The following is a 24,085-nucleotide window of genomic DNA, read 5'->3' on the forward strand; positions in this document are numbered from 1 at the left end:
AGGCTCAGGCTGCTCGCAGCGCTCGCAAACAAAATGAGCAATAGCCTACAATCTAAACAAATTAAATTAAATAAATTAAAAACAAACTTGCAGGTTATCTTACCTCAAAAATGCACCACAGAACATGGCCATTCTTTTTTCCAGTAGTTTCCAACAGTTAAACGAAAATAAAGTCCAGTCAAACGAAAAACATAGTTTCCAACAGTTAAACGAAAATAAAGTCCAGTCAAACGAAAAACATAGTTTCCAGCAGTTAAACGAAAATAAAGTCCAGTCAAACGAAAAACATAGTTTCCAGCAGTTAAACGAAAATAAAGTCCAATTAAACAAAAAGTTAGAACAGTCTCTTACCGTTTTCTCTTAATAAGCTATTCTCAATTTCACGAGGTGAATCGCGCGCAGCTCGCGCTGACGAGAAGTGTGCGTGCGTGAGACTGTCATGTCAGTGTAATTATAAGTCCAATCAAACGAAAAACATCAGTATCCTAGTTTCCAACAGTTAAACGAAAATAAAGTTCAATCAAACGAAAAACATCAGTAGTTTCCAACAGTTAAACGAAAATAAAGTTCAATCAAACGAAAAACATCAGTAGTTTCCAACAGTTAAAAGAAAATAAAGTTCAATCAAACGAAAAACATCAGTAGTTTCCAACAGTTAAACGAAAATAAAGTCCAATCAAACGAAAAACATCAGTAGTTTCCAACAGTTAAACGAAAATAAAGTTCAATCAAACGAAAAACATCAGTAGTTTCCAACAGTTAAAAGAAAATAAAGTTCAATCAAACGAAAAACATCAGTAGTTTCCAACAGTTAAACGAAAATAAAGTCCAATCAAACGAAAAGTTAGAACAGTCGCTCAGCTCGCGCTGACGAGAAACCTTCTGTGTGCGTGCGTGAGACTGTCATCTCAGTCATATGTCAGTGTAATTATAAGATAGGTTAAAAACATGTTTTTTTATGTTTGTTTTTCTATCGTCGACGTCAACTTCTCGTGTTTTCTTTTAATTAATGCCTAAAAATATAAAAAGGATAACCCAAAACAGGCCCGAGGCCCGGCCGGCATGTGAAGTATGACGTGAAAATTGGCCCGAAGCCCGGCCCCAGGGGCGTAAATAAGTCGGGGCCCGTCGGGCTGAAAGGCAGGGCTTTGGTTTGGACTCGGTCGCTGCTGAGCAACTGATGGCAGTGTTTCTGTACTTTAGTCTTAAGCGTCTCTTTAAAAGCCAGTAGAAGTGAAGCACAATAGAGGAGGACCCCAGCGGCTCCACTGAAGATAGTTTCAAATCCGCTCGCATCTCCCTGGACGAGTCTTTTCTCTGAGCACCGTGGGCCTTCGCCATGTGACTCGGCAGGACCCCGGCTTGCCCAGCGACTGCCTGAATGAAAACGCGGTTGCCATGGCGACGGTCTCAGCGGATCTCGGGCGCACGGTCACCTCTGAACCCCAGCTTTATCTGAGCGCAGTGACAAGTGCTTTTGAGAGTCCAGAGAAAAGAAAAGAAGAAATGAAAACACAGAGCTCTTTCACAACACTGATTTAAGTCCATTTTATGGGCTTGCCAAGAAAAAGAGGGTCATGAAAAAGACTGTCACCCGCTTGTGTGCAGGACCCTTTGGTGAAGGAGGAAAAAAGAAACGTTCACGGGGAGAAACAAATAATGACGTCCTTACAGCGGGTCCTCAACGAGAGCTGGAACATGCAGTAAATAACAATTAAACAGACTGTGGACATTGGAAATACTGTCATGTGATTAAATAAATAAATATTATATTAATAAATATTATACATTTAATAGGTTCCTCAAAGTGGGTCCTGTTTTTACTATGAACTAAAACTGGATGATAAATACTGGATATATATTAAATATTTAATTTAATATAAATTATTAAACATTATATAAATAATTAGAGCTATATATATATATATATATATATATAAGAATAAATTGTAAAATAAATATATAATTAAATATCATTAAACATTATTATAAGTATTATATATGTATTTGTGAATACATACGTCATATTATAGTAATATATGTAATAAATTAATATTATATCAATAAATTTCAAGAAAAATAAATTGTAAAATAAATATTATATAATTAAATATCGTTATAAATATTATAGTATGAATAGAAAGGATAATTTTCCCCTACATTTTGTGATGATTTTTAATCACATTTTAATTATATTTTGAATCTAGCATTAAATATTGTGAATCTACTCGGACACGATAGCTCTCGATTGAAAATGATGGTTTCACTGACTGAAAAGCATAGTAAAAAAAGACATATGTAATGATATTGTTATTTACATCGCCCAGCTCAGACACCTGACTAAGCAAATGTGATGTCAGTGATATACAAGTCAAATTACAAGTGATCCCCCCCCCCCCCTTTCCATACATGCACATTAAAAATTGCCAATAGAATGGAAACAAACGCGAGTCAAACACATCACATGATTCGTGATTAATTCGTATTACCAAACTGCTCTGCTATTCTCCAAACCACTCGCAGTGTTTCAGATTCCTCCAGCCAGAGCTCGACTCTTCATGCGAGGGTTCGAGGAGAGTCATAAAGGCTGAGGATTCATCTGTCGAGAACAGACGAGAACTTCCTGAAACTGAGTTTATAACTTTACAACTTCTGCTGTCGCTACCGTCCAACTGGCCTCTCTAGAACGAATTACAGGATTACTTCACTTCTAGACTAATATCAACACAAGCTCATTTCAGCTGCCATCATAATTTTAATTATAATAATGCATTTCCCTCATGCATTTTTTGATCACATTTAGGAATAACATCCACTCGAGTCTCTTCAATCATTACGATAATGTCAATCAGATGAGAGGGAACGGCACAAACTCATAATGCAAAAACACAAAGCCACAGACGCTAATCTCAGATTACCAGGCCTGTAATTACAATCATTCTCCATTTTCAGGGAATATATTTATTGCTAATCCTTAAGCGACAGAAACGGTGTCAAAAGAAAGGAGAAAAGCTTGAAACAATTAGATGTACAACGTGCCGTGGTTAAATATGCAATGGTTTGCTCGTGAGGAGGAAAACACAGAACAAATGTGGATGAGAAAACAAACATGTGTATGAGCGACTCGGCACGACAATAGAAGATTACATTACAGCCTAATCCAGGTGCATAATCAGATTGTTTTTCCTTTTGTGGGGAGCGGATGACAAACCCTGCGGATCACACAACTGCTCGTGGCATTGAGTCTGAACTCGCGTCGCTCTGACTTCATCTGCTGCGAGAGATAGTGCAGGTCTGCCCGATTCATGGAAGAATCACTGCATATTCTCATGCACACACAAAGGGAACAGATACAAGCATCTGCTTCGCTATGGAACTATTAGAAATGTAATGAAAATGCCTGTGACTCAGACTAAGAAACCTCCTAAAATCACAGAATTTGCACATTTTAGAGAGGCCTTTTATTGTGGCCAGCCTAAGGCACACCTGTGCAATAATCATGCTGTCTAATCAGCATCTTGATATGCCACACCTGTGAGTTGGATGGATTATCTCGGCAAAGGAGAAGTGCTCACTAACACAGATTTAGACGGATTTGTGAACAATATTTGAGAGAAATAGACCTTTTGTGTACATAGAAAAAGTTCTTAGATCTTTGAGTTCAGCTCATGAAAAATGGGGGCAAAAACAAAAGTGTTGCGTTTATAATTTTGTTCAGTGTATATCACAAAAATAAGCATTTACTTTTTTGTTTACATATATACATATATATATATATGCTTGTCCTTTGGACAAGTAAATCGGTCATTCACTTGTCCGAGTAAAAAATTAGCTTGTCCAAAAAAAAAGTAAATCTAATTTATTTCTGAAGCAATATTCTCATCAGATTCGACATCTTTAAATATGACTATTTATGATATGTTTACCTTTATAAAGGGCATTTTTTTTATATTAAATATGCTTAATCTTTCATTATAAATTCTTAAATTTTATCAATAAATTTAATTAGAATTTAAAAACACTATAGGGCTGTTACCAATCAAATTAAATAATTTACACTGAAAAATTACAACTGCATTAAATAATGTTCTGAGATTGTTTTAAATATTTTTTTAATATATACAAATAAGAATCGTTGGAAATAATGATACTTTTAAACACGAAACGAAACCACCAGTAGGTGGCGGCAGGTGACCGTCTTGATGAGCGAGTCATTGAGTCATTCGTTCAAACGATTCGTTCAAACGGCTGATTAGTTCAGAAATTAGGCAGTTGTTTATGAATGAGTCATTGAATCTTTGAATCAACTGATTTGTTAAAAAAGCTGATTCATTCAGTAATGAAACACGGATAAGTGTTCCTGTGAGATGCAATATGGTTCTTTTTTGGTTTTTCGCTGCTGAAACGAAAACAGTCTATCTTGCGTCTAAAATGTAAGTGACTTAATATTAATTACTTGTTTACTTTATTGAACTGTTACATTTTCAATCGTAATGGTATTCAGCTCTATTGGTCTTGTGATGTTTCTTAACTGTATCATGTTTTATAAATATAAAAATCCACATTTTGAATGTTTACCGCAGTATGTTAACTGAGTTTCTGTGTGTGAACTGCACTCATTTGTTTCCATTTCTCCTCATAAGGCTGTGAGAGCCTCAACAACACAACCTTGTTACCTTAGGTACATTATATATTATGTTATTATTTACTATCAATCGCCACTTACACTAAATGAATGAATGAATCATTCTCAAGTTTTTGGTGATTCCCTAGTTATTTTGTGTTATTGACGTGTTAATCAGGATACTTGTCCGATCGGGCAAGTTAAAATTCTCTATCATTCGCCCCTTCAAAAATCCACTTGTCCAGGACAAGCGTTAATGTCGAGCCCTGATATATATAAACTAGGGGTTTAACGATTCCCTAACGTCACGATTCGATACATATCACGATACTGAACTCACGATACGATATTATTACGATACTCCAAGACATATGATAAAAGGTTAACAAAAAATTTACTATTGATTAAAATGGTAAATTTGATATTACATTGTGGATGTAAATGAATAGACTTGGTGCTGGAAACCCAAAGCACAGGATAATAGTGACCTTGATCTCTGTCACTGACTAGATATATTTAAAATAATGTAGGCCACTTTTTACTGGTGTCATAAGAAATTTGTCATGATCAGGACCCAGAAATATTCCCCTATTGCATTATTATACATTATATTCAACATTATAGTAGTTTAATGTAGTACTGACACTAAAACTCAGAAATTTTATTTTGGGTTAACTGTACACGATACATATTGTTACATTTTTGTATTGCGATATATTGTGACACCTAATTTAAACTTATTTTTAAAATCTGTGCCTCTGGCCTGAGCAAAAGAAACAGACAGGAAGGCGACAGTGACGTTTGTGTTTCCACAGTTAATCGGGGTAATGGATGTGTTTCTTTACTCTAGCGGTGAGGTAAGCGTGAGCGTCGTCTGGCTGTCAGTGGAGGAGCCCGAACACACACCTGACGTTCACTGCGGTGAGACTGATGAACACTGACTCAGTCACACACACACACACACACACACACACACACACACACACACCTCCCATTACAGCCCACCGCTCACGACGCTCCTGAAGAGAGCGTGACAGCGACCGCCCACTTCTCTAAAACATTTTTAACATTCATTCACTCCACAGGGATTTAATAAACTCTTCAATAAAGAGCCAAACTAACCAGATCTGAGATGAATCACAACATTGTTAAAAGAAAAAAAAGGTCTGAAAAAAAAATCACCACTCATCTCTTGAATGATGTATGCAAATCATGAATGATCGTACAATATACAACTACTGACTTACAGCATGAAGAAAATATACATATATATATATATATATATATATATATATATATATATATTTATATATATATATATATATATATATATATGCACTGTAGTTTAAAGGTTTGGGGATTTTTAATTTATTTTATAATTAATGCTTTTATTCAGAATAGCACACATTAAATTGATCAAAAGTGACAGTAAATTTATAATGTCACAAAAGATTCTGTTTCAAATAAATATTATTCGTTTTAACTTTCTATTCATCAAAGAATGCTGAAAAATAAAATGTATAATGGTTTCCACAAAAATATGAACTGTTTTCAACACTGATAATAATCATAAATGTTTCTTGATCACCAGATCATCATATTATACTGATTTCTGATGGATAGGGCTGGGTATCGTAACAAAATTTTCGATACCGATACCGATACCTTGATTTCAATACCGGTTCCTGAACGATACTTTTTTCGATACCAATTTTATCCATATAACATTAACATTACCATTAACATAACCAAAAAAAACTTTTATTTTTTACACTCATATTTTGAGTCTGTAAAAAAGCACCAATGCTAAAGTTTTCTATGTTTCCTAATCATTTAACAACATGTATTCTTTTCTTCAATGAGCTCATTGTTCCTGCCTTAACTTAATGCATTGTTTAACAATGAAACTGAATGAAAATTAACTGAAATGCATTACACACAGTAACCCCTGATAACAGATCACTCTAAATTGTAATTTAGAAACATGCATTTTCTGTAAAGCTCCTTTGAAACGATATGTTTTGTGAAAAATGCTATACAAATAAATGTGAATTGAATTAAATATAGGCTACTGGGGGTCGGGATATATGCCACACGCTCAGCACACATGAAGCTTGCGCAAATCACTGGCAGAAGTAGCCTAATGATTATGGATGTGTCGGGAAACGATAGCAAGGAGATATTTTAATTGTTTATTAATGAACAATTGTTTACTAAACGTGTTGGCTGCAAAGATGATTATTGCGAATTTGCGATGCTGACTCGTCATCCCTGCAGTAGTGAACGCGCGCCCGCGCCTATATGGAATAGGTAATCAAACTATTTATTTCTAATTGTTTCGTTTAAATGTAGACATATTTTGAACATATATAGAACTATTTATCATGTCTGTGAGGCAAGTATCCAATACGCTGAGTTTTGGTTTATATGTGACGCGCTCCAGTTCTTGCAGTCGAAGGCGGATAAACTTTCTACTCTCGAGTGTATTCTGTGCGCTTTTAAGTACCTTATCAGATTTACCGTGTTACCGGTCTTGGCAGCAATTATCTTGTCGAAAATATTGCATTGTGTGCTTATGGCATCGAGTCGGGTACATAGGTACACTTTTGATCATTTCTACATATTTTCTATCTATCTGGGTTGGACGCTTACGCTCACACACACACACACACACACACAGTGCGACTACAGCACTACAGCCTCACGTGCGACGAGCCACGTCTCTAGGCAGCCGCGTAAACTAGTGTTTTTCCGCCACAGCCAATCATGCTGCATGTTTATTGTTTCACTGACGTTGACGAGATTAACCACTTAGGTACCGAAACTTGGTACCGAAAAACAAGACATGTTTTGGTACTCGGTAGTATCGAGGCAATTCGGTCGGTACCTAAAAAGTACCGAACTCGGTACCCAGCCCTACTGAAGGATCATGTGACACTGAAGACTGGAGTAATGATGCTGAAAATTCAGCTTTGATCACAGGAATAAATTACACTTTACTATATATTCACATAGAAAACAGCTGATTTACATTGAAATAATATTTCACTGTTTTTACTATATTTGTAATCAAATAAATGCAGCCTTAGTGAGCAAAAGAGACTCTTTCAAAAACATAAAAATCTTCCGGACTCCAAACTTTTGAATGAAAGTGTATAGAATTGTACAAAACTAAAAGGATCTGCAATGCATCATGGGAGTGGACGTCAAGGCTGAGCTTTTTCTCCAGATTTCCACATCTCAGGATTAAGGTACTAGTGCGGTTCTTCACTGGGAATTCGGCCATAAAACTTTCCCTGAGAAGAAAGATAAAAACCCACTTGTGTCTCTACAGAAGCAAATATCATCACTGAACAACCGTCAAGTTTCAGATGTTATCGTTACCAATCGCCATCTCTGAATTATGAGTTGCACTTCCAGAAGCGACTGTTTAAACACTGATACTTCAGCAGGTTTTTAATCACAAAATGGACTGAAATAAATTGAATTGTGTTATTTTATTTGCACGTACGCTCCCTCTCTCTCTGGATGTAATTACCCAGAAGGCCGGTTGGTTATTTTATGTCATTAACAGCAGACCCGAGGCTCACGGTGAGCGTCATATTTACACTCTCCAAGAGAGAAGGAGCTCTTATTGCATTGTGTGATCCATGTAATTTCATTCCTGACTTGCTATTCTTCTCATTACGTGCCTGAATCCTTCCTCCGCACAACACCGAGACAGAGAAGAGCTTTGATCCGAGCGATGCGATACGACACATCACGACCAGCTCAACATACGGACACACTGATACATGCATGTTTTTATGAGTCTATAACCCTAAAGAGACATGCTGACATGACTGAGATTAGCTGTGTACACTGAACAAACTGTCCACTCGTATTTTCAACCAATTTCACAATTAATTACAAAGAAACGGCTGAATTAAACATGCAATTATGAAGTAGAAAGAGTCAAATTGTACGTTCAGCAAATCTTGATTTGTTGACATAAGCTAATGCATTTAACAAAGGTTAATAAACACTGTAAAAATGTAATGCAATTAATGAAAGTTAATGCTCATGTTAGTTCACAGTGCATTAACTAATGTTGGCAGATCTTAAAAATTCATTAATAAGTACTGAGATCTAATATTAAGAAATGCTGCAGAAGTATTGTATAACCTTATTGTAAAGTGTTAAAATTTCGTTTCATTTACAACTTTGAAAATGCATTTTTTTTACAATGTAGACAAAAATAAACGATTTGATGCCGATTATCATATGAATGCACTCACTAATATCCATACAAGTGTTGATGCAATAGATGCAAAAGAAAAGAACAGAGATATATAGATATATGACGGCATCAGCTCAGATCTAATCATGTTTGAGTTGAATAACATAATGGCACAAACAATTGATGAAGACAGAAAATAACTTCAGTAAAATATGCCAAGAGAAACGAAGCGGCGCCATCTGTGATGTGCAGTTTTTCCCAACACAAATTGCTTTTAATGCGAGATCTTTCCGCTGCCAAAGTGGGCTGTTGTGTGCTGATCCAGGCCCATCCTCTTTTAAAAGAAGAAATTGTTCCCTGAGTTTGTGGAATTGGTGGGAAACGGCTCCCTTCTGATTGCGGCCCATTTGTCCTGTCAGCATTTCCACCTGCAATGAACTTAACTGGGCTTTTCCAGGTCAAGCACGGCTCCTTTCAGAGCCGAATCAAAGGAAACGCTCTCAGCCAATCAACACGCTCCCTGGAGAGATCGCTCTGATCTGACCCAGAATGCTCTTTGGTTTCACTCATGTTCGGTTAAGTGTCGCTAGACGGTCATTCAAAGAGCTTTTTACTTCAAATCCAGCTGATAAAAAACTGTGATGCTCAACCACACATTTTACATTCATTCACCAGGCCGATAATATCATATATCCATGTCAAGTCACATTTATTTCTACACTCTTAAAAATAAAGCTTCTTTATTGGCATTGATGGTTCCTCGAAGAACATTAAACATCCGTAGAAACTTTCCATTGATTCCACAAAAGGTTCTTTAGATTATTAAAAACATGGTTCTTGAAGAACTGATGATGGCTCTTCTTGAATCGCTGTGAAAGAAAACCCTTTTGGAAAGAGTGTAAAGCGCTTTATACAGTAGAGAGTGTTTCAAAGCAGTAATATAATGGACAATAAATTGAAAATTCAGCAATTATGAAAAAAATTCAGTTCAGCAATAAGCAGCTCTACAAAAGACAATAGTGTCATTATTCAGCTCATTATTATAGTTATTAATATTTTGAATTAGCTTTTATTTTTAGATTTCTAGTTTTCATGTTAATTTTAGTTTTAACATTAGTTTTGTTAAAGTTATTGCAGTATGTGCTTTTGCCATTTTATGTTTTTTTTTTTTTAATCTTGCTATTTAGATTTAATTTATTTTTATTTCAGTTTTAGTTTTTATTTCCAGGTAATAATTTTAGTGCTTCAACTAAAACTTATATCAGTTTATTGCCAAATGTTCTAGTTCAATTTAATTTTTTGTAAAAAAAAAATTATATTTTATTTTAGCTTTATTTCAGTGAGTTTCTGTTTAAGATATTAACCCTGGTTCAATGATGATTTAATTCAGTCCAATAGAGTAAATTGTAAATGTTGCAAAGTTAATTTCATTTTTTAGCTCAATTCAGTTCTCATCTGATAGAGTTGAACAGATAATATTACTGAATATGAATAGCCATTTTAAACCCATATACATCCACACATCTAATTTCTGAGTGCATTCATAACTCGCAACTCACATATACGTATGTTTCCTTTTTTTTCAGCCCAAACAGGAAATAAACTCTTTCCCTGTGGCCACAAACAAGCCAAATATTAATTCTGTGATGTTTCAGAAGCATTTGATAGCCTTCGAGAAACATCCAATCCCGTGTCTATAAAGCAGCAGCGCTGAATGAAAGACGCTCTTATCTGCACACGACCAAACGCTCAAACTTCTCTACAATATTCCAGCAATCCTGCAATTTCCCCCAATAAAAGAAGCTTTTTTGACAATGTGCACGTGCGCATCCGTAACACAACATCCCATTCTCCTCCAAATATCCGTGGTGTTATTTAACATGCCCACGCCCTCGGCGTCAACGCGACCGAGCTAAAGATAGTCCGAATTTAATGGTGGTCGTCATTACACGTGTTAAGATGATTAAAAAGAGCGGGAAAAACACAGCCCGAGGCGTTCACGTTAAGCCCTCCTCCGAAATCTGTCCATTGAGTTTGTTAAGCCTGCCTGGAGGAGGTTTCGCTTGCGGATTTGCATCAAATTGTTGCATCCTACTCTTTGTTATTGTAAAGATGGACGATTTAAAGGGGAAAAGACTGGATGCTTTGAAAAAATCCTTTACAGCTGCCATCTATTAATCCCGTTTAGCTAAAACTTTAGGACGAGTTTGTCTGACAGACCACTCCGGCTAAAATCGATGCCTGAATCAATATGTCCCGTGTAGCTAAATAGGAATTAACAGGTGGCCGCTGAGGTAAATGTTTCTGAACGAAGCCTGACATTTAGTCGAGGTGATTGAGTTATCTACACATCAGTCGGCCAGGAGTGTACCTTTGCTTTGGCCCCTGTAACAAACGTTAATCTCTAATTGGATATAAAACTCATCAGGAGAGTGCTGGTGTGTGGAGATCAAGTGTGCCGCACAAGTCCTGAAAAGTGAAGCCAGAGAGTCTCGATCGCCCCCAGTATTGGTGCCAGTATAGATCATAAACCATGAAGTCTAATGGAACGCGGGACTCCAATTTTCGGGAGGTGATTGGAGGGTGGGCCTTTGATATCGTGACTCCACTTCACGTTCACTACTGTGCAGAATCAGGACCCAAATCAGTGCAAGATGTCAGCGCCACATTACTTTTTTTACAGTCTGTGTGTGGGGACGGATGAACCCGTACCTCAGCAGCAGGAACTCCTTCTGGTGGGCGGCACTGGAGAAGCACTTCCTGTTCGAGAGTCACTTCCTTTCCCAGAGGCTCCTGGTCAAAGGTTTTCCTGAGATCTGCGAGAGAAACACAGAATCATGAGAATGCAGACGACCGAGCGCATCATCCAGGAAACTACAGTATCGTTCAACATTTTGAAATTATGCATTTATTTGATTAAGAATTGTGAAATATTATTGCAATGTAAATCAGCTGTTTTCTATGTGAATATATAGTAAAGTGTAATTTATTCCTGTGATCAAATCTGAATTTTCAGCATCATTACTCCAGTCTTCAGTGTCACATGATCCTTCAGAAATCAGTGCAATATGAGGACTGAAGTAAAAATTGGAGTAAGATTTAAAAAAAGAATAAAAATCTTTAAAAATAAAAACATTTTTTTTATTTCGATGGCAATAAGTTAAGTATTTCTGTTTTTGATAAAGATGTTATAACTTTTTTAGTACCCTAAAAACAAATTGCTGCAAAATGGAATTGAAATGAAAAAAGAAATTCTTGAATCTCACATGGATCTATGTGGGGTCAATATGTTCAAAATCTCAACAAATTTTGCAACAAATACAAAAAAAGATTCTGAAAATGAAAACGCAAAATGTATTTATTACATAATGTTTTTAATATGCTTTAAGACAAACCATGTGTAAATTCATAAGTCGACAGCATTGCTGAGTATTTTCTCCTTAAAACTGCAGTGAACCAAAGACAGTCTCAAAAACACGGTTTGAAATCGCTGGTGTTTCTGACGTCACAAACTACCTTGTAACCAATCAGATCAACGTGTGATCGTCAACGAGTGGATCTCTGAGTGAGTGAGTGAGTGGAGGCGGGGCTCATTTGCATATTCATAGAACCACGCATACTAAATGAGGCAAGGGTGTCGAGTTACATTCAAGATATTTTAAGGCACGAAGAACATTTTCTTAAGGAATAAAATTTAAATATGTAATTTTAGTGATCAAAGATGAGATTTAAGGGATCAAATAATTGACTACAGGGGGACTAAATAATGTAGTGGCTTAAATACTTTTCTTTGGAATGGGCACAAACCAAACGTTGCATCAAATGAATGAGTTTGGCATCAGCTTCACTTTGACAACAGAGTTAAAATTAAACTCAAAGCATTAATGCATTATGAATATGATTGTGTGAACGACCTTTAAATCTGTTGTAAAATCACAAAGACGCTCAGCAACCTAAAAGTGCATGGGACACACATTTAAATTTAATCATTTAGCAGACGCTTTTATCCAAAGAATATTAGGCTGCTGTCACTTTAAGCGTTGTCAAATAGTTACACACATGTTGTTACATGTCAAATAGTATAGAATAGAAAAGGTAAGTGCTAGTATTTAGCACACACGCCACATCCAAACCAAAATGAGTCCTATTAGTAATCAGAGAAGTTCTTCAGCAGTTTCAACTCATTTCTACTGTCACACACGGGTCCACCGAGGGCCACTCTCCAACCGTGACATTAGATGCTGGTTATTCATTCCTACATCCTGGAATGCAATATTTAACAGTTCTGCCCATCTTTCCCTCAAACATCTCCTCTCAGCTTCTGTGAGTCCAGTGGAAGTTGCTGGAATACAGATGTGTGTGTTTTCATTCAGCATTCGCTGCTCACTATCCTCATGCTTTCCTGGGTACATATTTGACTTCCAGCGTGAATAAAGCATTGGGATGTGGACCGTGTGGCGGCACATGCTGATGGCCAGCGTTTTCACAGGTGCTGTAATGAGTTTCGTGCTTCACCCTGAATATTAATGTGATTAGACAGCTTAACACTGACTTTACACTACTCTCCATGTTGTACATCAGGCTTTCTTAGACCAGTCTTAATTCAAAGCATGTGGATCAGATTTTCCACACGATATTTCCTGCTTATCTGCCGTCAGTGTCATTTACACATTCATCATCTGTCCATGGTGGGAAAACGGTGCCATGAAGACAAAAGGGTTGAGACTCATTTCTCTGTGAGTGATAGAAACATCCTACACACAGATACACACTCGGCTCAATGATTCCTCCTATAGAGGTTATGCATTGACGTCACTTTCCTGCCGGAAATAAGTGTCAGAAGAGCTGCTGTGTGACTGGATTTAATAAAGGAAACTGCGAAAACGGCAGTAAAACAAACGATTATCAGTTTAAACTAAAGGTTGGACTCGATATAGTGTTCCTTACAACTTACCGAAGATCCAGTGATCATGGATATTGACATGCCTGATTTCAACGGGAAATACATAAAGCAAATTTGTCTGTGAACAATTTAAATAAAAACAATATAGGTAGATCTAAATCTTAGTGATCACTTATATCAATGTTCAATCATATCGTCCAGCACTAAAACTTGTGTAGCTTTTTGTCAGTGTTTATTTAAAAACATCCAATTATGCAGAATATACGATGGTAAATATATAATTGAGTTGTCAATATAATATATAACAATACAATATATGAGGTATGATATTACACGCAAATTCAGAATATTTACACAAAATGAAAACTGTAAATCCAGCTTTCTCTGCCTGGATCCAGTTGTTTCTGTGAATCGCAGCGATTCATTTGCTTCTCTTTTCTGTATCTTTCAGCAGTCTGTAAATATACCTCAGATTTATTGTCAAATCTATTTATAAAGTCAATCTCAAAGCTTTTTCCCGTTTCAGTTGCGTTTCGTGTGTTTTTCGCAGCATTCACACTAAAAATCAGTGTTTCTGCTACTCAGTGTTTCTGCCACTCAGTGTGTGTAACTGCAGTCACGTGACGTCACGCGCATACCCTCTATTAGCTAGTAGTGGTACACATGGGCTGTGTCTCAAAGCCTAGTCAGCTCCCTACCTAGAAAGCATTGAGTTTGGGCAGGCATATTACAAAAGTTCTCAACAAAATCGAAAATAATCTCACGTGCATAATATAAACAATGATTGTAAGAAACATAAAAGTGCCTATAACAACAAATATTTTAAAAAGACACTCCAAATATGTGTCTATATCAAGCGGCAACCTTAAAGTCTCTCTCTTGAATCCAACACAGAAGAGACTTAAACTGCAGTTCATCCACTGGCCACTAGAGACCGGCTGCCGAAGAGAGTCAATCCCATAAACCCACATGTTAAAATGCCCAACTTTACAGCAGAAAAAAACATGTTCACAGCCTGGTGCAAAGAGTGGTTTTGATCTATACAGCTAACTTTGCCCTTCATGACGAATGTGAGTGGGGTGATTTTTTTTTATAACTCATCAGTTTAAATTATATTAAGCCTTAAAGTGCTGCATAATTAAGGGCGTGACCACTTGAGTGACAGGTGGATTGCCGATGATGTCACTACTAGCCGTTTGTCTGCTGTGTGTTAGCGTCACGTCACCTCAGCTAATCCGCCTCGCCGAACATTTTCGTTTACATTTTCACAACGGCCGGCTCCGCCCACTTTAGGCTTCAATATTACTTAATAAACACTACGGGTGACGTCACACACACTACGCCCATATATTTGTACAGTCTATGGTCTATATCCAAAAATGTTTCAAACACGCATTCAAAATGCATATAGACTGCAAATGTGCTTATGATTTTCATAATTTCTGTCTAGGTCATGTCACTGTTAGTCAAGTTCTTGTGTTTCTTTGACTCTTAACACATGACTTTTTCACATCTATGTCAGCAGAATGAGAAGAGGGCGGGGCTGCAGGTATGATTGCCAGCTCCTGTCAGTCAGTCAGAAGGCCGGTGGTACTCGCGCACGTTTCTCCCTCGCTGACAGTGATGGATGAGGCGATCCCACACACTCCTCTGGGCCTTCTCCATCACACACTCCCTTCAACTCAGTCTATCTGCTCTACGCCTGTCCAAGAGGGCCACAGAGGAGGAGAGATTTCACTGCTACTCTAATAAAAATCCAATATTTCTCTGCGTTCCCACACGCGCTGGAAGAGGTGAGATCAGGAGTGTGTCTCGCTCCTGCGGGTCCATTACACATATTATATTCCGCTGGAGGAGTCGAGTGTGTAGTGTATGTGGCGTCTCTCCACAGAGATCAACAACACCGTACCTGAAGAGAAAATGACAATCAAGTAAAATCCCATTTAAGGGACGTCAGTCAGTAGCCGTCTTGGTATCGTTTTCTATGTAGGGAACACATTTACAAGTACAAAAAAGAGTTTGTTAAAATTAGAAAAGTATGTTTTTTAAAAAAAATTATCATTAAAATCTGATGACTAATGATATACTTTATTTTAATTTGACTTTCGGTCAAATATTCAGGTTGATACAAAACACACACACTCACTCTCACTCACTCACTCTCACTCTCACTCACTCTCACACTCACTCACTCTCACACTCACACTCACACTCTCACTCACTCTCACACTCACACTCACTCACTCTCACTCTCACTCACTCTCACTCACTCTCACTCACTCACTCTCACTCACTCTCACTCTCACTCACTCTCACTCTCACTCACTCTCACTCACTCTCACTCTCACTCACTCTCACTCACTCTCACTCACTCACTCTCACTCTCACTCACTCTCACTCACTCTCACTCTCACTCACTCTCACTCACTCTCACTCTCACTCACTCTCACTCACTCACTCTCACTCACTCTCACTCTCACTCACTCACTCTCACACTCACACTCACACTCACTCTCACTCTCACTCTCACTCACTCTCACTCTCACTCTCACTCACTCTCACTCACTCTCACACTCACACTCACACTCACTCACACACTCACACACACACTCACACACACACACACACATACACACTCACTCACTCTCTCACACACACACACTCACACTCACTCACTCACTCTCACTCACTCACTCTCACACTCACACACACACACACACACACACTCACTCACTCACTCACTCTCTCAAACACACACACACTCACGCTCACTCACTCACTCACTCACACACACACACACACACACTCACTCACTCACTCACTCAGTCACTCTCTCACACACACACACACACACACTCACACTCACTCACTCTCACACACTCACACTCACACACACTCACTCTCACTCACTCACTCTCACTCACTCTCACTCACTCTCACTCACTCTCACTCACTCTCACTCACTCTCACTCACTCTCACTCACTCTCACACTCACTCACACACACACGCACACACACACACTCACTCACTCACTCAGTCACTCTCTCACACACACACACACACACACACACACACACACACACACACACACACACACACACACACACACACACACACACACACACACACTCACTCTCTCACTCACACACACACACACACTCTCTCACTCACTCACAAGAGATGCGCGGATGGGCTATTATTTCATCTGCAACCGCATCACATAACTCATCATCCGTCCACCATCCATCCGCACCAACATTTTTGACCAATTTTCAAAACCGCACCCGCCCGCCATCCACTGATACAAGGCGCTGCTGATGACAGCCGCGAGACTAGAAACCGCCCGCCACCCACCCGAAATTTAATTAAAATATTTTTTTTCATCACGTCATCCGCCCGATCCACGGTTTATCCGCGGATCGGCGGCTATAACCGCCAATCGCGCATCTCTATCACACACACACTCTCACTCACTCACTCACTCTCACACTCACTCTCTCACACTCACTCTCACACTCACTCTCTCACACTCACTCTCTCACACTCACTCTCTCACACTCACACACACTCACTCACTCACTCACACACACACACACACACACCTCACACACACCTCACTCACTCGCTCCCTCGCTCGCTCACTCACTCACTCGCTCACTCACTCACTCATTCACTCTCTCTCTCTCACTCACTCTTTCACACACACAGATACTCTCTCTCACTCACTCTCACACACACACACACACACACACACACTCTCACTCTCACTCACTCAATCACTCTCTCACTTACACTCACTCTTTCACACACACAGATACTCTCTCTTTCACACACACACAAAAAAGCTTAATAGTTCTAAAACTAGGATCCATCTTCTTTACAGTAAATTTAATAATTTCTTCAAGCTTATTTTTGGGTTAACTGGCCTGTTTTTGAGATTATATTTCTCTCTATTCACATGCAAAATAGAATTTGCTTAAATTTGGACCTGCGGCGCCGAATCAAAGATCCAAACAAGCAGTAACAGGAGACGTGTTTGCTGGAATGAATGCAGTGAGGATAAAAGAAACGTTTCATACATATTTGATGGATGGATTATAATAACGCTTATGAAACTGAGCCAGTGGTTGTTAACAGAGTGTTATAGTTGTGTTGGACAGAAACAAGCGGTTTGCGTACAGTATGTTTTTTATGATAAACAAGTTGGGTTGCTGTTTCAAGCAGAAGCTCTAAAACGTGTGTGTGTGTGTGCTCTCGGTACAGGGAATTATGGGAATTTTGGTTGGGTTAAGGCTGCCGGAAGCTCTTCTGTGCTTTTAAATATGAATTATTGTTGCACACTGGGCTGCTACAGTATGTACATTATATTTAAAGGGGGGTTGATTATGATTTCACTTTTCTAACTTTAGTTTGTGTGTAATGTTGCTGTTTGACCATAAACAACATCTGCAAAGTTACAACACTCAAAGTTCAGAGCAAAGGGAGATATTTGCTTTTACAGAAATGGCTTTGTAACCCTTGTGCATCAATTAAAAAAAGTTACACACAGCTACATAGAGGACAAAAATGTCCACGTCACGTTGAATCTTTGGAGAACAGACTTAAGTTTGGTATCATTTTAAAGAAGACCCATGGCAGATTATTGCTGAAGTAAAACAAAATTAATAAGTAAATCCAAAAAACAGTTATATATGTTTAAGTTTATGAAAATTATTTATGAACATTATTTTATTTAAAATATATATTTTATGAAACAAGTTGAACTCTAAACCGGCTACAAAATCAAAGCAATAAATCTAAATAAGTTGTGTTCCAAATTTGAGGTTGATATCTCAAAAAATGAGCTTTTGTTAAGATTTTGATTGTGTGTAGTAACAGATTTCCCCCACTGGGTGCAGCAAAACTCCACTGGTCACACAGTGATTGGATTTTAGATTTGCAGTTGAGTTTTTCTCTCTCAATATTACAAACACACGCACATTTTTTATAACACACATACTAATCACACTCTGACATCCATACCAACACACCTACACAAATATCGTTGCATTATTTATCCAATTGGCTCTATAATATGCCGAAGCAGAAAACAGGAATAAAGCGAGTATTCGCTTTATAGGCCAAACATGAAAAAATGGCACCATTTAATAAAAAAATAGTAAACATTTTAGTTTTGAAGCCTTGCCAGAATGAACAGAATGAAAGCCTCTTAACAAAGATTGCATCATTTTATAGTTAAATGGCCCTGGGATTAAAAATTCCATTTTTGTCCAAAAGGCGCTGAGAAGGAGTATTTTATGAACCTAGTGCAAGGAAATGGCAGTGAAATAGTCAAATTCCAATAAAAATACACACACGTGTCAAATGTTATGCAGTTAGCATTAACACAGGCAAAGCGATAAATAAAAACAAAAATGAAAAAGCCAAAAATGTCCATAAGGATGCCCAAGGGTGAAGGACTACAACAAACGGCTGGTAGGATCTACACAACATTCCTCCCGGGCTAGTGACATCACTAACCCTAAAATTCACATAAACCCCTCCTTAGGGAACGCGATTTATAATTATCATGACCGAATATGCTAATCAATGACTAGAAGATAACTACACATAAGCTACATATATTCATCAACTAACCATCAGAACATGTCCTGTTGCTTCTACATGTCGTCACTTCTTCTTGAGTCTCTCCATCTTTGTCTGACTCCGGTTTGATCATAAAAAGCTCAATTTTTTTTTGAAATGTTCAGTGCATGTGTGTGTGAGGTAATCAGAGCTGCTAACACACACAAGCTGTTGTAGCTCCGCCCCCTGTGTCGGGAGCAGCAGCTCATTTGCATTTAAAGGGACACACACGAAACGACGTGTTTTTGTTCACCCTCAAAAAGTGACAATTTTAACAAGCTGTAAAAAGTATCTGTGGGGTATTTTGCGGTAAAACTTCAGATACACACTCTGGGGGCATGTGAAAATGGCATTATAACAACCCTTTAAAAAAAGATGTTATAGAGTTTTCTGAAACGAAATTCAGGCCCTGAACGGCCTCATGCATCTGATCTGAGGTCAGGAGGCGTTAAGATCGTCTCGAGAGCGCATCATCATCAGGTCACTCATCCTAAAGGCCGATGTTCGTCATTGAAGAGAAGCAAACAGTGACACAGCGCTCTGGACGAGAGATGAAGGACGCGGGTTTGTCGAAATCAGAGACAGAAAGCTGCCCTGTGGGTGTCACAACAAACCAAGGTCAAAACAGAGAGAGACTGCCAAAAGCACATACACACACACACACACACACACAGTCTCACACACACTCACTGTCTACTCATTTCAGCAAATATTAGAAAAAAACACAACATTATTCTGATCACTTATTAGATTCAACGACTGCTTAAACCGTCACGTCAAATCACATCAAACGATCTGAAAAAGAATAAACTGTTTGCTCAAGACAAAATACCTCATCATCTGTGATGTTAAACAACAGTGTCAGCTGACCACACACACACACACACAGTAGCTTTCATACATGCACTAAGCTCAAAGTGCTTTTTAAATAGTGTAGTAAATTTAACATATCAAATATTTATGAGACAAATTTACCATGGTTTGGCTACTGATATAAAACTAAGCAGCATTGTGAATTATTACAGTGTTTTAATTTAATCTCAGTAAACCAGCAGAAACACTGTTAGAGTTGTGAAGTCATTCATTTATGAATCAGTTCTTTTGAACTGCCTGTTTTAATGAATCGGTACCAAAAATGTATTCAAACATTTGTTAGCATCACTCAAAAATTTTGTGGAACTGAACAGGCTAAAGGAAGAGTAGATTTAATCATTTATATTTGAATCAGAATATATATTATGTTATAGAAAAAAAACAAGTGTACGAATAATTTAACTACTTTTTTGAAGCAACAAAAGCTGTTTGGATGAAATTATGAGAAAAAGTGTTTCATATTTATATTGGTCGAGCATATATATATATAACCTAATTTATAAAGCTTCAATGGCTGTTTGGATCAACTTATTGGGGGGGGGGATATCATCACAAGTAAGAAAAATAAAGATCTGCTTTAGTTGTATCACCCAATGCTGTCTCTACACCAGAGAAAAGTGAAATGAACATGTCCGAAACAGCTTTATCACACAGACATGAACGCTGCATGTCTACATGTGTGTGTGTGTCGTCAGCGAGCGCATCGGGGCCCATTACAGTAATAACTCGAGGTTTAAAGCGTGAGTCAGTCTCCACTCGGCACTGAGATTGGCAGTCTAAACAACTCAGTCCAATTACCAGCGTTTTCATTCCATTACAGGCCTTCCCTCGAGGCCCGGTCGACACACACGCCCGTTGTGGCACAATTAATGTGTTGTGTTCTGACACACGTGAGCTTGAGACGACGAACTGTAAATCGAACACGGCTCACGCCAGTTCAGAGACTGGATTTCTGCCTTCATTAGTAGTAAACACTGCAGTCGCTCTCAATGTTAACTTGATGAATCAAAGAGGCATTCTTGTAGGGATGGGAATCGAAAACCGGTTCCACTCGAGAACCGGTTCTAAATTTTACGATCCATCGATATTGTATGCCCTCGACGTTAACGAGTCCTCTTATGCTCCTGCTCTGAGTCAGCCATAGTATGTACAGACCGTGAACTCACAACTGTCCCTTTTGTCCTTTATCAAGCACCATAGCACCGCGTCCAAAGATAATCTTTGTCCTGCAAAGTCTTATTTGATCATTGAGTAAAATTGTCTCTCTCTGGTAATGTAGATGAACCGCTGCGCTTGTGAATTCTGTTCACTTCAGAATTAAAATGTCCTGATAATTTACTCTCCTCCACGTAATCCAAGATGTTCATGTCTTTCTTTCTTCAGTGGAAAAGAAATGAAGGTTTTTGAGGAAAACACTCCAGGATTTTCTCCATATAGTGACTTCAATGGGGTCCAACGGGTCGAAGGTCCAAATGTGAGTTTCAGTGCAGCTTCAAAGTCTCGACACGATCCAGCCGAGGAATAAAAGTCTGATCTAGACAAACCAGCGCACATTTATAACTAAATAAACATTTATATACTTTTTAAGGGCGATTGACCTTTCCAACGTGATTACGTAATGTGTGGCGCATCACAGAGTTCTGCAAGATGAGCTTTTGTGGTTAAAAAGCATATACATATATATAATGTCCGCTGGTTTGTCTTGATCAGACTCTTATTCCTCGGCTGGATCGTGTCGAGACTTTGAAGCTGCACTGAAACTCACATTTGGACCTGCGACCCGTTGGACTCCATTGAAGTCACTATATGGAGAAAATCCTGGAGTGTTTTCCTCAAAAACCGTCATTTCTTTTCCACTGAAGAGAGAAAGACATGAACATCTTGGATGACGTGGGAAAGAGTAAATTATCAGGACATTTTAATTCTGAAGTGGACTAATCCTTTAACAGCGGTTGAACTGAGCGGCCCGATTTAAAGCACTTTGGGGTTCTTGACAAAATGCGATCCATATTTTGTGCCGTTCCAGGGCCAAAACCTGAGTGGTGAATAATGTAAGGTAGAGCTGGACTTTGTGGAAATGAGCAAACACACACGCTGAATTTATTACCGCCTCTAATGGGCCAAATGCATTACAATGCCATTTGTGATATGTAGCGGTACACAACCTTTCTGCTTATTATAAATTAATGCAAGGCTGGAGACGATAGATGAAACACGGGCGTTTGTGTCTCGATACGTGCAAGAACACACAACAAACTTTAATTGAAACTCCAGCTGCATAACAGAAAATATAAACAAATTACAAGCATTTCACACTCAGCTGAATCTCACCAAAGGCCTCAAAGCTTCTGAAAGACAGAAGTCTCTTTTGCTCACTTGGACCGGGCTCGAGAGTTAAAAACAGCACATATTTGAAATAGAAAACTTACGCTATAAATGTTTTTGCGTCAACTTTCATCAGTTTTGTGCATTCTTTAATTAAAACTATATTTGATATATTAAGTCAATCATCAGTATTACTACACTATGTAGACTTGACACTCTTCACTTGAGACTAAAAACCACCTAGCAACAACCCAGAACACCCTAGCAACTGCTGGACAACAAAACAGACAGAAAAAAGCTTTAAACTTCTTAACAACGCCATAGCAACAACCTAAAATACCCTATCAACCTCATAAAAACCACCCTGAACACTGATGCAACTGAAGGACGATAACTTGACTAGAAACTGCTTAGCAACGCCCTGGCAACACAATAGTGAGTTTTGCACAGGCAAGCATTACTCAGGTTTTCTTGCGTTTCTTTTCAGCTGAATATTACGAAAGGCCTCAAAACATTCAATATTTTATATAGCCTAATAGACATTCTAAACATGTAGTGCTCCTAGGGATCTAAACAAACCCCTAACATGCATGAATACTCATTGTGCAACTCGCAAACACCTAGAAAGCGCCTGAGCAACACCCTGGCAACCACCCAAATCACCATAGTAACATGTTACATTTTCAAAAGAATGAAACACTCAAAATTTCCTTAAAAAAAATGTAAAAAGTGGAGTTTACTTTGAGACCTGCGACTGTATAAACCTGAAACGAGAAGAGTTTACTGGAGATGTGTGAAACACACAACAAAACGTCTCCTGTTGGCTTCGGACAGAAGAATGGCTTCGGGGGGAAATATCACAGCTTGTGTTGGCTGAGATGATGACGGCTTCTCTCAGACACTAACAGAGTCGTGGCCAGATCAGCTCTCAACCTCGACCACACTTGTGTTCGGCTGAACCCGGCGGGCACAGCTCAGCTCCCATGAGCCTCCTCTGCCAAGCCGTGCCCGCACACGTCGACGCATATGAAAACAATTACATTAATTGCATGTCTTTGGCTACTTGTGCTAAATTACACAAGCTAGTGAATTAAGGGCCATTTACATAGTTGAATTCTCCCGTCTCACCTCTGAAACGCTGCCGCTGATTAAGCAAAGCCGGCAGAGTTTGCATCTAGCGCCCAAATCCACCAAACGAGCACTCGTTACACACACTGAAACTGATTCTAGGTTAGGGATAGCTGTCAAGCCTCAGATTGCTGCAGTATATACATATGCAGTATATACATAGTATACCATATACAGTATGCAAATTTCCTATATGCATGGATTATTCAGATTAGGGCTGCATGATATATCGTGGACTCGCGAACTGTTTTCTATGCACACACACATTCGTAAGCGCCGAATTCAGTTCTCAAACGGACACGTGCAGGCAAGATGAAGTCAAAATGCCCGTCTCGGCGAGTATCCTCTTAAACACAGTCGGGTATGTGTTGTAAACAGAGAAAGAAG

General features: G+C 38.5%; 1 protein-coding gene across 3 annotated transcripts in view; it reads right to left on the reverse strand.

Moving 5' to 3' along the window:
• unc5cb (unc-5 netrin receptor Cb) overlaps positions 1-24,085 on the reverse strand; it is a 225,672-nt gene that overhangs the window by 82,074 nt on the left and 119,513 nt on the right. For all 3 annotated transcript variants that reach the window (XM_077243784.1, XM_077243785.1, XM_077243786.1), the window contains exon 4: positions 11,556-11,659. In XM_077243784.1, the coding sequence (XP_077099899.1) occupies positions 11,556-11,659 (104 nt within the window). The remainder of the gene's footprint in view (positions 1-11,555; positions 11,660-24,085) is intronic.

The sequence above is a fragment of the Siphateles boraxobius genome, unplaced genomic scaffold (genome assembly GCF_051911475.1).
Source record: "Siphateles boraxobius isolate OS27281-9 unplaced genomic scaffold, OSU_SipBor_1 25, whole genome shotgun sequence".
Lineage (NCBI taxonomy): Eukaryota > Metazoa > Chordata > Actinopteri > Cypriniformes > Leuciscidae > Siphateles > Siphateles boraxobius.